Source organism: Vombatus ursinus, unplaced genomic scaffold, assembly GCF_900497805.2.
Source record: "Vombatus ursinus unplaced genomic scaffold, bare-nosed wombat genome assembly UNPS02008996.1, whole genome shotgun sequence".
Lineage (NCBI taxonomy): Eukaryota > Metazoa > Chordata > Mammalia > Diprotodontia > Vombatidae > Vombatus > Vombatus ursinus.
In genome coordinates, this window is record NW_020948774.1 from 11,318,193 (window position 1) to 11,336,127 (window position 17,935).

General features: G+C 35.7%; 1 protein-coding gene across 1 annotated transcript in view; it reads left to right on the forward strand.

Moving 5' to 3' along the window:
- The window catches only part of DNAH9 (dynein axonemal heavy chain 9), a 466,635-nt gene that overhangs the window by 446,417 nt on the left and 2,283 nt on the right, over positions 1 to 17,935 (forward strand). Inside the window, exon 69 of the mRNA XM_027850079.1 lies at positions 14,308 to 14,697. Within this exon, the coding sequence (XP_027705880.1) occupies positions 14,308 to 14,697 (390 nt within the window). The remainder of the gene's footprint in view (positions 1 to 14,307; positions 14,698 to 17,935) is intronic.

The window sequence follows — 17,935 nt, forward strand, 5'->3', positions numbered from 1 at the left end:
AAAGAACTCCTTTTATGAGATAAATATAGTCTTAATACCTAAACAAGGGAAGAAAAAAGCAAAAGAGCACAATAGACCAATATCATTAATGAATTTTGAATTGGAAATTTTAAATAAAATTCTGTCAAATAGTATACTGCAATTCATTCAAGAAATCATTTATTATGACTAGATTGGTTTTATACAAGACAGGCAAGTTCCACATGAGGAAAATAATCAACATAATTAATCATATTTTAAAATATTCAAAATCACATGGTTATCTCAATAGATATAGAAAAAAAAACGTTGACAAAGTACAACACTTACTTATGCTTCAAAAAAAAAAAAACCCTATGGAATCTAGGCACTGAGAGAACTTTATAAACATCATATAAAGTATCTACCTAAAATTATATGTAATCATCATATACAATGTGGAAGTTTTCCCAATAAATAGAAAAGCAAGGATGCCTCTTCTTCTGTTATTATTTTATATAGTTTTGAAAATGCTAGCAAAATAAGTAAAACAAGAGAAATATATTAAAGATGTAAAGATAGGTAAAGAGGAGATAAGATCATCTCCACTTTCTAGTTGAGGACTTAGAAAATCTAGGAAATCCACAAAGATAATAATTGAGAAAATAAGTTCAGCATAATTGCAGGTTACGAAATAAAACCAGAAAAGTTAACAGTATTTCTATGTAATGATAACAAAATCTACAGATAGTAATAGAGAAATCTCTTTTAAAATAACTAGAAAATGAATAAAACATTTGTGGATCAATCTACCAAAGAACACAAAATACTGTATAGATTCAATTACAATGTGGTCTTTAAAGAAATAAAGAACAACTTAAATAGCCAGAGAAATAGTCAATGCTCATGGCTAGACTGTGCCAATATAATAAAAATGAAAATACTACCAAAGTTAATTTATCATTTTAATGCTATGCAATCAATCTAGGAGATACTTTACAAGATTTGATAAAATAATACCAAAATTCATTTGGAGAAACAAAAGATCTAAAACATCAGGGGAAATGATGAACAACACTTACAGACCTCAAGCTATATTATGAATCAACAGTCATCAAAAAATATTTCGTATTGGTTAAAAACAGAGAAATAGATTAATGGGAGAGAGAATCAGGAAAAAAATGGAGCTCAGTAACCCAGTATTCAATAAATTGCAAAATACAAATTACTTAAAAAATAACTCCCTAACTGAGAAAAACTGCTGGGAAAAGTGAAAAGCAGTCTGACAGAAAATAGGCTTAAATCAACATTCTACACCATATTCAAGGACACACTGGAGCCAATTCAGTTCACAAGAACCACTTGTCAAATCTTCAGTGTGAACATTTACACCTCAGAAATCAGCAAATGCTATGAATTAGGGCTCCACTTATTGTTTTGTTAACTGTCTAGACTTAAGAATATGATGGAGAAAATGTTAATAATGCAGATGCAAGTTAAAATTGTGTTGTGCAGGCAGTTAAATATTTACCATATTCCACAATAAATTCAAATGGACATGTGAACTTAATATTAAAGATCATACCACAAAAAGAAAATTAGAAGATAAACAAGAATATACAGCTTTCATAGCTCTGGGTAGGAGAAGTATTCTTAACCAAACAAGGAAGAGAGGCACTTAAAACAGATAAAATACTTTGATTCCATGAAATTGAAAAACTTCCACATAAACAAAATTAATACATCTATGTTAAAAAAAAAAAGCATTGAATGGAAAAAATCTTTGTATCAAATTCCTCAGATTAGGGTTTCGTACCCAAGATAGATAGAAATAGATATAGACAAATATGAGAAATAGCTTTTGTTGATACATAGATCTCCCTGTCCTGCTACTTGACTCAATACAAACTTAATTTTGTCTTCTAAGATTCAGCACAATATTCTAACCTGGTGAGAACTTTTGGGATTCTGACTTACATAACATGCCAGCTGTCCCTCCCAACTTTGGCTTATCTACAGATTTGATATCTATACTATCTATTTCTCTAAACCATTGATAAAAATATTAAACAGCAAAAGGGCAAATACCAATCCCTGGGGGCACTCTGTTAGATACAGCTTTTGAATTTGACACAGAACCACTAATGACGACACTTTGGATCCATCTATTCAACCAGGTTAGGACAGCCAGGTGGTACAGTGGATGGAGTGCCAGGCCTGAGGTCAGGAAGACTCATCTTCCTGAGTTCAAATATGGCCTTAGACATTACCTGTGTGACCCTGGACAAGCCACTTAACCTTGTTTACCTCGGTTTCCTCATCTGTAAAATGATCTGAAGAAGGAAATGGCAAACCACCCTCTGCCAAGAAAACCCCAAATAGGATCACAAAGAGTCAGACACAACTGAAAAATGACTGAAATGCAACCAGGTTCAAACTCTACTGTACTCCCCATCCTGTTCCCAAGAATAACATGAGAAATTTTTTTTTTGTTTCACTAAAATCTAGGTAAATGGTCAAAAGATATGAAGTGTTCAAATGATAAATTATAAACTATTGACAACCATAAGAAAGATTATACCAAAACACTATTGAGAGAAATCTTAATTGCATCAAATCAACAATAAGGATTTATTAACTGCTTTTATCTGAGAACAAAATCCATAACTGAGATAATTTAGAAAGAAGTTTAATAAAAGTCATCCAGCAAAAGGGGAGATCTGAAAAAGGGGTAGCCCATTCTCCCAGTATCTGTAAGTTATACATCATATAGGATTCAAATAAAGGAACAAGGAAACAGTAGCTGATTGGCCAAAAAAGAGGCAGTTTCCAGGTAAGACACATGGGTTGCTTGAGATGTGTAATGGGAGAAAATTCCTTACATTCCTTGTATCAATCTTCAGATCTAACTGGTTTTCTGATCAACATAACCGAGGTCCTGAGTTAAACATTAAACAAATCTGGTCTCTAAGCAACAGGTCTAGTTTCCTTGTCATGCAGAGCTAGATTCAAACAATGCAAAAAAGTTTTCTCACAATATCCTCCCTTTGGGGTTTTAAGCCCAACATTCCTATTCTAGTGGAAACATAATTACAAAAGCAGATAGCTAGGTTAAGATTTACAATAATCTGAATCATAGAGGCATCTCCTTCACTGCTTATCATTATCTTTTCAAGAGCTCCCTTGAGTGATAGGGTGATGGGTGGCAACTCATAATCAGAAGGATCAAATTGGGTAAGCATCTGAGGATCAGAGCACTTGGCCTTGTACCAGGAAACAAGTGCACTTCACAATAAAAGGAGATTTCCTAGACATTAAAAGAACACATATGGTCACAAGTTTCACAAAAACTATTTTTAAAAAAATATAAATTCAGGGCCAGCTAGGTGGCACAGTGGATAGAACACCAGCCCTAGAGTCAGGAGGACCTGAATTCAAATCTGGCCTCAGACACTTACTAGCTGTGTGACCCTGGGCAAGTCACTTAACCTCAATTGCCACATACATATATACATATATATATATATATATATATATATATATATATATATATATTCACAATCCCGTGCTTCCTTCAATGTCACAAAAGTTGAATAAACTTAGTTAAGCAGTCATAATCTCATATATCTCCTAAGAAAACAAACCTACTTAAATAGCTTCTGAAGAAAACCAAATCAGCTTGCAGATTGGGTCTTAGCTACCCCATGTAGTCATCTGATACTTGAAAACATTTTCCCTTAGAAATTCTGGAATAGGCTTCATTCTTAAGATAGTTGTGGAAGAGTGTTCCTCTTAAATTGATTTTACAAAAACTAGTTCAGGTGGTGAAAACTAGTTCAAACCTTATGAAGATATCCTTCTACTTGTCTTTTAGTCATTGTTCTTAATAGAAACATTTGAAAGACAGTTTTATATATATGTGTGTGTGTGTGTGTGTGTGTGTGTATGTGCATGTGTGTATGTATGTACATATATATATTCTTAGAGAAAGCAATATAATCTTGTTGCTCTTCTCAAAGTAAAGTTTACTACTCTATTAAAATCGAAAACTTTTACATCTTTATCATTATCACGTTTTTGTCCTGATTGTCTTATCCCCTCTTTAAAGATACATTATCCTCAAATCACCCAGGAGATATTTTAAGAATTTAATCTTATATATTAATATATAACTATTAGTAACCACAAATTCAGAATAGAAAATATTTAAAACAGTAACATCTTTCATACTTGCATCCATTATAGTAATTCATAAATGTTTAGTATTGCAACAACAGGATTCATCAAATATATCAACTTTTACAATATACTTGCCCTTGTTATAGAAGTTTGCTGTGAAAGGAAAAAGGGGCATGATAATAATAATATCAAGACTGTCCCTTCAAAGGTACAGATTGACTTAATATTAGCATAAAGCTTCCTTAACTCTGCTTGATTCCATGTAAGAGTTATAGTTAGCTTTTATTTTGGAACAAACAATCAGACAGCAAAGTTCCACATTATTTATAGGGCACTAGAGCCAGGCTGAGAATTAACCAGGTGGGAAATTTTCCTGTTCAGAAGGAAATAGCACAATAAAGAAACTGAGTCAAGAAGATTCTACCATTGTCTATGCAGGTTTGTCCCCTCAATCTTCCCAGGCTACATCCACCTGTAGCAGTTTTCAGACTGTACTCCCTTTAAGCAGCACTTGACATTTCCCTTACATGGTGGATTATTGGTTTTATGACAATTCAGACAATCATACCTGAAATCAAAACTCAGAATAATATCAAATTATAATCCCAAGAAATTTTATCTCAGATCACTAATCCCAGACAATTATTATGATTTTTCTCTTATTGTGGCAATAAGAGTTAACAATAAACACATGCAAGTTTTTCCTTCTAATTTAAATCCATGCTGAAACAGATATCAGTCATTAGAAATTAAGAAAATAATGACATTCAACGATTGTACACATGCAGTGAATACATGAGAGTTCACTCAAAACCCAGAAATACACTGGCCACTGCGAGCCTTGAGTGATAAATATCCACCTCTGAAAGTATTGCATATTAATTCCTAAGGCAAAAATAAAATCTTTAAAACTGAGATCTGTGGATACTAGGATAGCTCAAAAATGTAACTTTGATTCATACTATTCCAGGTGGACTTTCATAATTTTCATAAGCAATGACCAAACAATCCGTCAAATAAAAATCACTCTGTATAAAATAAACTTGTAAGTCCCTTTACTTCAGTTGTGAGAAATTCTACTTTCTCATTAAACCATTTCATTATTTTAGAACTTCACAACATTCCTTCAGCAACTTCTCTCTCACAGAATTAATAAGATTTATGACTTTGCTAAGGCTAAAGATCCAGGGGACTGAAAATCTGACAAGTCCCCAAAGAACTTCTCAGATATTTACAAAGTCTGTGGCAATTTCCCAAAGTCTAAGTTATTATATTATTATTATTTACTTTAAAACAAAATATACCCAATTAAATACTTGACAGTTTAAAAAAAAACCCTGTAACAATAATCTTCATCAAAAGAGCAGTTAATTTTTGAATTATACAATTACATCACCCTCTGGGTACTGATTTTCAAATTAACAGCATTTCTTATACAACGATTTCCCAAAAATTACAGTACAAAAAAAAAAATAGTAACATAACCAATACCATGAATTTTTAAAACATACCACAAAACTTTTTTGTCAGTCAAATAACACCAATTCAATTGAATGCATGTCCAAATCATTTCACACAGTAAATCACTTCACCCACCTATCAGTATGGCATTTTATACTAATCACATTCAAAAGACCAGTATAGAGTACTTACATTTTAAATTCTTATTCATGCTGTTTCTAAGCATATCACCTTGCTGCCAAATATCAAGTGTATTTTCTATTAAGGTCTGATCTACCTATAGAAGTAGATTATCTTAATAGAACACAATTATCTTAATAGAACACATCTCATTTTAAATGAGACCACAACTAGCCCTGAAGTCAGGAGGACCTGAGTTCAAATCCGGCCTCAGACACATAACACTAGCTGTGTGACTCTGGGCAAGTCACTTAACCCCAATTGCTCCACTTAAAAAAAAAAAATAAAGAAAAGAAAAAATGAGACCACATTATAATTTAGTTTTAGAACAAAATCAAATCTGGATTTATAATCACAAATGGTATTATTCATATCTCAATTTTCCCAAGGACCATTAGCTGCCAGCATTTCAAATTATAGAGCCCAGTGCTTTCAGTTAACTCTATTACAAAGATTTACAATGGCAGTTTCACATTTTCATTCTTGTATTTCAGCATTTACAAAAATCTTCAAAACATAATTTGGAAAATTACAGCAAAGATATATTTCAATTACAAATGTATTCTCTAATTAGTTTGTACTGCCATACATTTTTACAAACCAGAAAAAAGTTATCCTTTCTTTGCTTGTCTGTTTGCTTCTCTGTAATCCCAATCTATCCAGGGCTAAAATGACAGAAAAAAAGTATCTTAGAGGGTTTTTTTTTCTTCCTAAAATCTTATCTACTGCTAAAAGTCTAAAATGGGAGATAGTCTCTGCTTACTGGGATAGTTCAGCATCAGATTACACAAAGCTGGGAGAACTATTTCAGGTATGAAATTTCATTAATCTTCCCCAGCATTCTAAATTCTCTGGTTGTAGGTTTTTACAGCAATTTTTCTGGCTCGCTGCATTTTCCCCTTAGAAACCCATGGTAGCACAATCTACCAGTAATACTAGACATGACACAGGAAAAAGATTTTCCTAAGAAGCTCATAGGGAGGGTAGAGAGGAAGGAAAAGAAGAGTATGAACATTCAGCCCATGAATGTTCAACCCTGGACAATAGTTTATTTTTACTAATACACATACTAGCTTCCTTTATTACTCTAGCATCATCCTAAGTGAAAGAGTATAGGACTGATGGTAGGCAACCAATTCTCAAGGGCTGCTCAATCAACTAAATGAATAAAGGATTCCCTGCTGGCAGGTCATATGGTTCAACTAATTGCCCTTACATTTGCTGCCACCAGTATATAGTCATAGAGCAGATATGTGGCTTATTTTCTAATAGTCACAGGAAGGTAAGAGGAGTACAGGAAGTGTGTGTGTGTGTGTGTGTGTGTGAGAGAGAGAGAGATCTGGAGGACTGGCCAAAGTAATGGATGGCATACACATACACACACACACACACACACACACACACACACACACACACACACACACGTGGTTGATCAGTGCAAGAGGAATATTCATTTGTCCATAAGGGTAGCTAGGCTAGTTCTAACCCTCCCTGAGTAAGTCCCTAAGTTAAGATGTTACTCAGCTCCATAGATTTCTGAACAGCGAGAGTCCTCAATCCTAAAACCTAATCCAGAACCAGGGGGCAAATTGACCGTGTTCCACTTGAACCACAGAAGTACTCACCTGGTTCTCACTGTACTGAGCAATCTTGTCTAGGATGAATCCTACCTCTTGGGTTGTCCATCAAAGACCGCACTTCTGACACCAATTTCTTAGCTGAGAAAAATAGATCCTTAAACTGGAATAATCTAGAAGTTTATTAAGTCATCCAGCAGAAGGGGGAACCATAAAAAGGGTGGCCCATTTCCCCGAGTGTCTGTAAGTTATATATTATATAGAATTCAAACAAAGGAACAAGGAAACGATATTGGACTGGCCAGCACAGAGGCAGTTTCCAAACAAGACACCTCAGATGCTTGAGATGGATAATGGGAGAAAACTCCTTACCTTCCTTGCATCACTCTTCAGAGATGACTGGGCTCCTGGTCAGTATAACCTAGGTCCTGAGTTAAGTATGAAATGAATCTGGTCTAGTTTCCTAGCCACACAGGGCTAGGTTCAAACACTGCAATAAAATTTTCCCACACTGATTTCTATGTGGCAACTTGGTTACAGTATATGATCTTTGTGTGATATATTACTATAATCTCTTTGCTTCTATTTTATTTAAAAACTTTGCAACAATATTCATTTGGGAAATTGTCTATAATTTTCTTTCTCTGTTTTGAATCTCATTGGTTTCAGTATTAAAACCTCATTTGTGTCACAGAATGCCTCCTAATAATTGCTTTTATTTTATCTTCATTGGTTGTGAGTTCACCTTTTTCATTTTTTATATTAGTAATTTGGTTTGCTTTTTTAAATCAAATTTGCAAAATGGTTTATCTATTTTTTAAGAAAAACAGCTCCTAGTTTTATTTATTAGTTTAATTTTTTAAACTTTCAGTTTTGTTAATCTCTTCTTTGATTTTCAAGATTTCTATTTTGGTATTTAATTGGAGGGTTTTAATTTGCTGCTTTTCGAGGTTTTGGTTTATTTTTTTTTTGGTTGCATGCCCAATTTTTAAATCTACTCTTTCTCTCTTTTATTGATATGAATATTTGGAGATATAAATTTCCCCCTAAGTACTGCTTTGGCTGAATGCCAAAATTTTGGCATGTTGTCTTGTAATTATCTTAATGAAATTATTATTTCTATGATTTATTGTTTGATCCACCCATTCTTTAGGATTAAGTCATTTAGTTTCAGATTTTTAACCTATGCTTCAAAGATCCTTTATTGAATGTAATTTTGCTGTATTATCATCAGAAAAAAATGCATTTAATATTTCTGCTTTTCTGCATTTCTTTCTGAGGTTACATGATCTTTCTTTTTTTTTAATGTGCCATGGACAACTAAGGCCTTCCTATTCCCGTTCAGTGTTCTCCAGAGGTCTACCATATCTAACTTTCCTGAAATGCTATTGAGGTCCTTAACATCTTTCTTGTTTATTTTATGGTTTATCTAAGTCTGAGAGGTATAAATTGCAGTCAAATTATATTTTTACTGTCTATTTTCTCCTATATCTCAATTAACCTTTCCTTTAAGAATTCAGATGCTGCCATATGGCACCTGTTCCCACTCTCAGAGCTAGATCAGGGGTCCTTTGGGATCTCTTTCTGCTCTGGTGCTTCCTGCCCTGGTGTTCTGTCTTAGCATCCCTGGGAGCTAGAATGCTTCCTGCTGCAGCTGCTGCACTCCTGAGGCCAGCCCCAACCTGAGGGTCTACAGACCTCTCCATCCTAAGCTACATTGGGCTAAAAAAAAAAAACATGACTCACTGTGACCTCTTCTTGGCTTTTCCAATTAGAATTCAGTCTGGCCCATTTTCTAGCCTGTTTTGAAGGAGGTGTACTAGGTGACCTAGAGCAAAAATGTTTCCTCTTACTCCATCATATTGATTCCACCCCCTCTAGTACAATTCTTTACATACCCATTACTAGCTTTCTCCTTGATAACTTTAGACTGAATGTATCTTGCCTGCAAAAATCCAAAGTATTTGTTAAGTATTGCCTTAATCCATTGGTTCATTTTGACCTCTGGAATCAAACTTAGTCTTTAGCCTATTCTTTAGTGTCCCTTGAAAATTTTATATTTACTGAGTCCAAATGATATTTTGATATGGGAAGTGCCCACAAGATAAAAAAAGTAACTGTTTAATGTACTTTTTTCAGTATGTAACTTGATTTCATCCATATATATCAAAATATTTTGATATTTTGGTATGATCCCCTATGACTCAAAAGCCATACTTATTTCTGTACAATGATGATAATGGCAGAACTATATCTTTAATTGGGGGGCTTTAATTTGTTGCTTTTCTAGGATTGGGTTTTTTTTTTTAGCTGTCCAATTTTTTTTATTTTAGGAAAGTTAGATATGATAGAGTCAGAGGCATTTAGGTTTAGAGTTAAAGTCAAAGTCAGAGTTTGAGGGTTAGGATTAAGGTCAGAGGCAGAGGCAGAGTTGGAGGTGAATTTAGAATTGGATTTAGGGTTAGAGCTCTGGGGATGAAGTTAGGAAGATTCATCTTCCTGAGTTCAAATCTGGCCTCAGACAGTTGTATCTTTGCCAAGAAAACCTTAAATGGGGTCACAAAGAGTCAGATATGACTGAAACAATTGAACAACATGGGCAGCTAGGTGGTACAATAGATAAAGTGCTGTGCCTATCATCAGGAAGACTCATCTTGCTGAAGTTCAAATCTGGTCTCAGACTCTTACTATGTGACCTTGGGCAAGTCACTTAATCCTGTTTGCCTTAGTTTCCTCATCTGCAAAATGAGCTAGAGAAGGAAATGTTTCCTCTAGTATCCTTGCCAAGAAAACCCCAAATAGGGTCATGAAGAGTCAAATATGACTGAAAACAACTGAACAAGAAACATAACAATCTTAAACTGTCTGCCTGGAAGATGCCACTTTATTTCCATTGTTCCATTGTTCTATTATTGTGCTGGTGTTATCTTTCAAATAGAGATGGTTTCCATGCAGACATTAAATACTCTAGTGTTTTCACTGTGCTTGGGTCTATTTTGTGTATTTGTTGACTGACTAAGCCATGACTGTAAGACTGAGTCAAAGGCTTTGCTTTAGTTAATGAAGGCTGTACAAATATTATGGTCCTTTCAGGGGGGTTGTTGAATAATCACTTAATTGATCGTTCACCTTTTCAACCCTGGAATACCCTTTTTACTTGTCAATATATATATATATATTTTGTGTGTTTATACATTTTTGAATAATACAGATAATGAGTGTTTTGTATAAAGTACATAAACATGCAATTAGTCTATATTTTAAAAGGCTATTGGTATTCTCATGTTTTAGTAATAAACATGATGCCTTCTGTAAAGATAGAATCAGGCTTCCATCAGACAGGAAACTGGTGGAGTATTCTGCAAGTAATTCATGTACCACTGTCAAACATTTAAGCCAATTATGAATCTTTCCCTTGACCTAACCATTCATCATTCCTTTTTTAAATGGTACACAGGGTTTCTGTTTCACATTTGATCCAACTTCCATTTTTATTGTGTTTGACTTCCTGGTTGTTTCCTAATTTCTAGTTGTTCAATAAATAGCCTTCCCTCACTTAAATCCAATTCATTTGCATGTCATGGCATCACCTCCCTGATGTCATGGTCCTCTTCAAGAATGAAGGACAAACAAGAAATTTTCTACCTTGTCCTTATTTAATTCTGTCTCTCCTGTAATTTATTTGTTTCTTAAGGTTCTATAGTATAGGGTGGTTTGTTTTGTTTTGTCTAAATCAGTGTCAAAGACTCCTTGTATTCCATTAACCTTTGGTTTTTGCTTTTGATTGTTGTTTAAAAATACCAGAATTTCTAATATCTTTGTTTCCCAGATTCTATTCTATTTGTTTCATTATTGTTGTTGCCCTTAATCGGGTGACATGGTATTCAAGTTTTCTACTGATTGTACCAGCATTAATGTAATCTTCTAATGTCTTTTCAGAAGTCTTCACTAGTTTTCACAAGGCACTTCTGCCATTGTGGTATTTTACACCTCTCCTTTAGAGTATTCCTTGATAGCTCCACCTTTCCTCCCATGCTTCTCACTGTGGCAAGGGTTGTAGCATATCATTGTGCAGTGCTGACATTTGTTGTCCAATTTTGCCTAGCTGCTACAGCACAGGGAGAGTCTTGGGCAGCTATTGATCATGCTGAACAAAGAATTTTTAATCCAAATAGTTCCTGTTTGAGACTCTCTTGCTTTTCTTTTTGCTTTTTTTTTTTTTTTTTTTTGGTGAGGCAATCAGGGTTATAAGTGACTTGCCCAGAGTCACACAGCCAGTTAAGTGTCAAGTGTCTGAGACCAGATTTGAACTCAGGTCCTCCTGACTCCAAGGCCAGAGCTCTATCCACTGTGCCACTTAACTACCCCCCTCTCTTGACTTTCTAACTCACTCTCCTCTCCAGTGATACAGATTGCAACCATCCATTTCTGCCCATCTTATGTCACTCTTGTCCATAGTCTCCCATAGTTCACCATAGGTGGGTCTACCTAGTATAGTGGGACCTTCTTTCTGACATCACAAAAATACCATTGGAGCTATGAGCTATCCACCAGTTATCTTTCACTCTCAACATATGACCAGACTCTCTATTTTTCTCATCCATTTTTCTTTCATGATTCCCTGTTTCTAAGATGCTCACATCCACCATGCACCTTTGCATTACCCCATGGGTGATTATTTTCAATTCTTTTGAAGAATATAGTATTCCCCATCTCACATCCATATAACACTGAAAGATGTTTCAGGAGAAAGTTTGACATCATTAAAAGAATTTTGCAACTTTCCAAAGGCAATCCTGCCTACCTTCCTTCTTCTGTTCAATTCTAGGTGCAACTATAACTTATTTGTAGTATCTGTTTAAGATGTGTGTGTGTGTGTGTGTGTGTTATCTAGACTATGGTAACTAGTTGGATGGATAATATATAGAATTTGTCTGTCAGACATATAGATATAGACTATTTGTAGAATTTGATAACCAAAAAACAAAATAAAGATTTTGATGAGAATAATATACACACTCACTAAGGGCTTCTTTGGTGAGAGTATTAGGTGTAAACAGGCAGGTTTTCTCAAGTATTCCATATCTTTACCATCACATAAATGACTAAAAATGTAGAAAATAAAAGATCTCCTTTGTTTATTGACTGCTATCAATGCAGGAAAAAAAAACAATATAAAAAAGCCTCTTGTCCTGATTATGATATGTAGCTGGATGGACATCCTACAGAACTTATTTATCAGTTCTATAAGGTTAGGAAATAAACAAGCATCTTTGTGCTAGGCACAGTGCTAAGCACTTTGCAAATGTTATGTCATTTGACCCTTATAATACCCTTGGTGGGTAAGTGCTACTATTATCCCCATTTTACACTTGAAGAAACTGAGACAAACAGAGTTTAAGTGATTTGGCCAGGGACACACAACTAATGAGTGTCAGGCAAGGTTTAAACTCAGGTCTTCCTAACTGCAGGCTCAGTGTGCTATCCACTGTTACCTAGCTGCCTCAACCAAGTGTTTCTAGCATCTGTCCCAGGTGTGTATGTGTGTGTGTGTGCATGCGTGTGTGTGTGTGTCACATCTGAAGATGAAAAACTATACAAAAAGCTTAGTAAGACCGATCAATTTGTGTTCTGTTAATATAATCTTTAGAAACTCCACAATGAGGTATTAGAGGACATTAGTGGAAGATTCACCTGCTCCCTTATTGGTCTATATTAAGTCTGATAGTTTAAATACTGAAAAGATATGAAACCTTAAAGTAGCCTAGCTTCCCAAAAGCACTGGACTTAGAAACAAAAGACCTAGACTCTAGTCCTAGCTTTGCCACTTATTTGCACAGTATGGCCTTGGACAAATCCCTACACTTCTCATCTCTAAAATAGGAATAATAGTAAGCCAATTTAATAGTGAGCCAAATAATTCAGTCACGCCCTTTGGGTAACTTGTACTTCAAGGAGTATAAGGTTCAAAGGAAAAAGTAAAAAGGATTAGGGAACGAAGTGGGTTGCCCCTTTTAAGGAAACTGCCAGCACTTTTTAGCCAAGTCCAGTTGTAAAACTTCATGGAATTTATCAATTGGGAGAGGTAAGTTAGAGATGAACTAAGATGACTGCTTTAAAAATCCACATTTTGGAGAGCTGGATCATTAGCATTGTCAATGTGTGCTCCCACAGGCCCTGCTCTTGAGAACTTTCACCATCTAAGTTGTTTGAGAACACCTACCGTAATGAATAAGAGTTACTGCGAAAGTTGAGGGGGCATTTTGCTTCTTGAGTACAGAAAAAGAATTATTTGTAAGTCTGAACTGAGTCTTATTTGATCTTGAAGCAAGACTGCTAAATCAATGCAGAGAGAAAGTAAATTGAGTCAGAATGCTATTGATGAACCAAGTATTTTAGGTAGCATGGTGTTGGGAAAGAATGCAGTTTTTGGAATAAAAGACCCCTGGCTCTAACCTTTTCTAAATATGTGAACAAGTCTTCTCACCTCTGTTTGTATCCCTTATTAATCAATCAAAAAGCATTTTTAAGTGCCTATGTGCCAGTCATTGTGGTAGATTATCCTTCATATGGAAATTAAAATATTTGTGGTTGTGAGGAAAGCATTTTATAAACTTTAGAGCCTCCATATTTAAATAATTTATTTTAATGGCTTCTTTCATTTTTAAAAATTAACTATGTAGATCTATATACTTTAATCTCATCAATGAATGAAAAGTCTATACATCATTTCAGATATCACCATTCACCTGGTACCAACTACTCAAGTTGCAGGCATTAAGGAATTAATCTCTAGAAAGCATACCACAAAAATTCAAATCTACTAAGTTATGGTAAATGACACATCCTTGAGAACCAAGACAAAGGTTTCCTATGGTAGGATCACTGCATAAATCTACCTCACTGTCTATGCTTTCTCACCGTCTCTATTTTCTGGCTCTGTTATCCTTAGGGTGAGCTGACCATGACCAGCAACATGGAGAGCTTACAGAGTGCTCTGTACCTGGATACTGTACCAGAGTCATGGGCCAAGAAGGCATACCCATCAACATCAGGCCTGGCAAGTTGGTTTGTGGATCTGCTCAACCGAATCAAAGAGCTGGAAAGATGGATGGGAGACTTTGCACTGCCCTCTGTTGTCTGGCTAGCAGGCTTTTTTAATCCCCAGTCATTCTTGACAGCCATCATGCAGTCTATGGCTCATAAGAATGAGTGGCCACTGGATAAGATGGCTTTGCAGTGTGAAGTGACTAAGAAGAGCCGGGAAGATTTCAGTAGCCCACCTCGGGAAGGGGCCTACATCCACGGTCTCTTCATGGAAGGAGCCTGCTGGGATACACAGGTAATAATTATGGACTTTAATCAAAATACTATTTATGACATGCATTTGAGGTTCAAATGTCTTCAATTGCAGCAAAATAATCAGAAATATTCACAACAGATCAGTCTAACTTGCCAATCTTAACTTACTTACCTAAGTCAGATGACTTTACAGCAGTACCTTTCCAAACAAGATCCACTGTTATGATAGAAAGTAGATAGTTCCAGACTTTAGGACATTCCACATTACATTTTGTGCTGCTCTATATATTTGAAAAAAATGCCTGACGTTTCTTGGGGAAATAATGTTAGGAGTAGGGGAAGGATATGGGTACAAAATGAGACTTTGTCAGACATGGCCAACATGTTGATTTGTTTTTAATAGTTGTGCAAAGGATGGTTCCATTGGAGTGGGGAGAGTCACTGGGAAATGACTACAAAGTGTAAAACAAAAAAAGCATCAGAAATTGGATGAGGAGCCAGAATGCCTGGGACCAAATTCTGATTCTGTCACTTGCTAGCTGCATGACCTTGGGCAAGTTACTTCACCTAAGTCCTGTTAGTTCTGCCTTTGATGCATCTTATAGATACCTTCTCCTCTGACTGCCACAACCCTGATGCAGGTCCTCTTATCACCTCATAATTGGAATATTGAAATAGCCTGCTCACTGTTTTCCTTGCCTTAAGTTTCTCCCCACTCTGCTGTCAAATTGATTTTCCTTAAGCACAGATGTTACCATGTCATGCCCCTATTCAATAAACTCCAGAGGCTTCCTACGATTTTGGGTATCAAATATAAAATTCTGTTTTAAAGCTCTTCACATTGTGGCCCCTTCCAGTCTACTTACTTCTTACAAGACTTTCCAGTCTTCTTATACCTTACTTCCCTCTAGGTATTTACTTACCATACCTTGAACTCTCTCCCTCCCAATCTCCACCTCCTGGCTTCCTTCAAGTCTGGCTAAAAAATAATCCCACCTTCCACAAGAAGCCTTTTCCAATCCTCCTTCATCTTCGTGTCATGCTTCTGTGATTATCCCCAATTTATCCTGTACACAAGGTGACCTAAAAGTTAAAGGTTAAAGCTGCAGGAAAACTTGGGACATGCTATAATCTTGTTTGTACATAGTTTTTTTTTTGTCTCCCCCATTAGGCTATGAGTTCTTGAGAACAGGTTTTTTTTTTTTCCTTCTTTTTATATCCTCAGCACTTAGCAGGGTGCCTAGCACATAGTAGGAACCTAATAATGGCTTGACTAAGCCTGTTTTCCCTTCTATAAAAACCTCCAAGTTCCTGCTACCATAATTTTATAGCTCTACAATTCTAAGATTGTGTACTGGACCCCCTTTCTTGAGAAGGCATTCTATCCTAGAAAGTTTAACTGAGTGGAAGCCATAAGCTACTGGAGTCGTAAGGAAATTCCTAAGGAAGGGATTACAAAGAGCTGGGAAGAGTATATTACTGAATGCTATTAGGGGTTAGAGGCAGTCAGTTATTGTTAAAGAAAAAAAAATCTCTTTTCCACGTATTATGGCCTCTACTACTTACTAATCACAAATTACCATTTCTCAAGTCTGTTAATCAATATTATGATACTATGACACCTCTCAACAAGGTAAGCATAGGGCTTGGAATAAATTAATTCTATAGACCTGCCCATAACATTTTAAAGTATGTGAATTTTTGTTAAAATGAAAATCAAGGGTGGCACTGAAGGGAAAAAAGTTGTAGATGAGCAGAAGGCACTCTGATGAAGGTACAGAGAAGGAATCCTTCTCAGAAGTCAAACTTAGTCTCTTGATGGTGGTAAGGGATTTTGTAGGTTAATGATATGTCTGGAACACCTCAGGTATCCTTTCAGTGGTATTGCCACCTTTTTTCCCAACTAGTTGCCTCCCCAAGTAATTGAAATTCATACAACAACATCTATATGTATGGCACATTGCTAGCCTCTGGAAGAGACAAAATGAAAATGTAAATTTGGGCAGAAGGAAGAAAAAAGAGGTGGTTTGTTTCTTGCAGATGGGAGACTGAATACAGATGTGTTCATAGGGAACTCCAGACAGACTACAGAATAAAACTAAAGGAACCCAATTGCCCTACAATAAATACTACTGGGAAAAAATCCTTTTGGTTTACTATAAAAATTAAACAAAATATATGTGAAATTAACCAAGTTTTGGGAGTAGCTAGGTGGTGCAGTGGGGCACCAGCCCTGGAGTTGGGAGGACCTGAGTTCAAATGCGATCTCAGACACATAACATTCACTAGCTGTGTGACTTTGGGCAAGTCACTTAACCCCAACTGCCTCACCAAAAAAAAAAAAAATAACCTATTTTTAATTTTTTGAAGTTATCTTCTTTGAAGGCGAGTTTACAGAGAAACTGGTTTTATTTGAACAGAGGTACAATGAAATATTATAGAGGCAGCTAGGTTGCTCAGTGGATAGAGCACTGGGCCTGAAGTCAGGAAGACTTCATGAGTTCAAATCCAACCTCAGACACTTAATAGCTATGTGACCCTGGGTAAGTCACTTAACTTTGATTTACCTTAATCCACTGGAGAAGGAAATGGCAAACCACTCCAACATATTTCCCCAGAAAACCCCATAGCATATTTCTTCAATGTCAGATTTAGCCACTGTTCTCAATATTATTAAGTGCCATTTTCCCTTACTTACATGGCATATTGGATACTGATGTGCTAAGACTAAATGTGGTTGTTCCATTCTCTAATGACAATACTATAGAAATGCTATTAATATATTTTTCTTGCTATTGAATGCTTTCCCACCACATGAAGTTATTCATGAGGGTTCTAGTTCTGTTCTCCCTCTCATCACTTCAGAAGAAATGGGATCATTGTTTGGTCTACTTTCATTATGATGAACATTTCATTTAGCCTTTGCCTCACTCACCCATCCTTATCAGCTTCTCAGAGGATTTGCTTTGCTCAGAGGCCCCTTTCCCTTCAAGAAATATTTTTTTTCCTGAATAAAACAGAAGGAAATATTTATAAGATAAAAACGATGAGATACAACCTAGCAAAAGAATCTTTAGGGTCACATTAGAGTGCTTCCTTAAAACACCGACCCAATCTGCTGCTCTGCACAAAAGTTCCTCTAACAACCTTGGCAAAGTTTTTAAAATTATTCATACGTAAGAGCATGAAAAACATGCAGTCTGGTTCACCAAACCGAAAGGGGTTATCTAGCTGTATGACTTTTCTGAGCAAGGATTGAAGGAACTAGGAATGTTTAG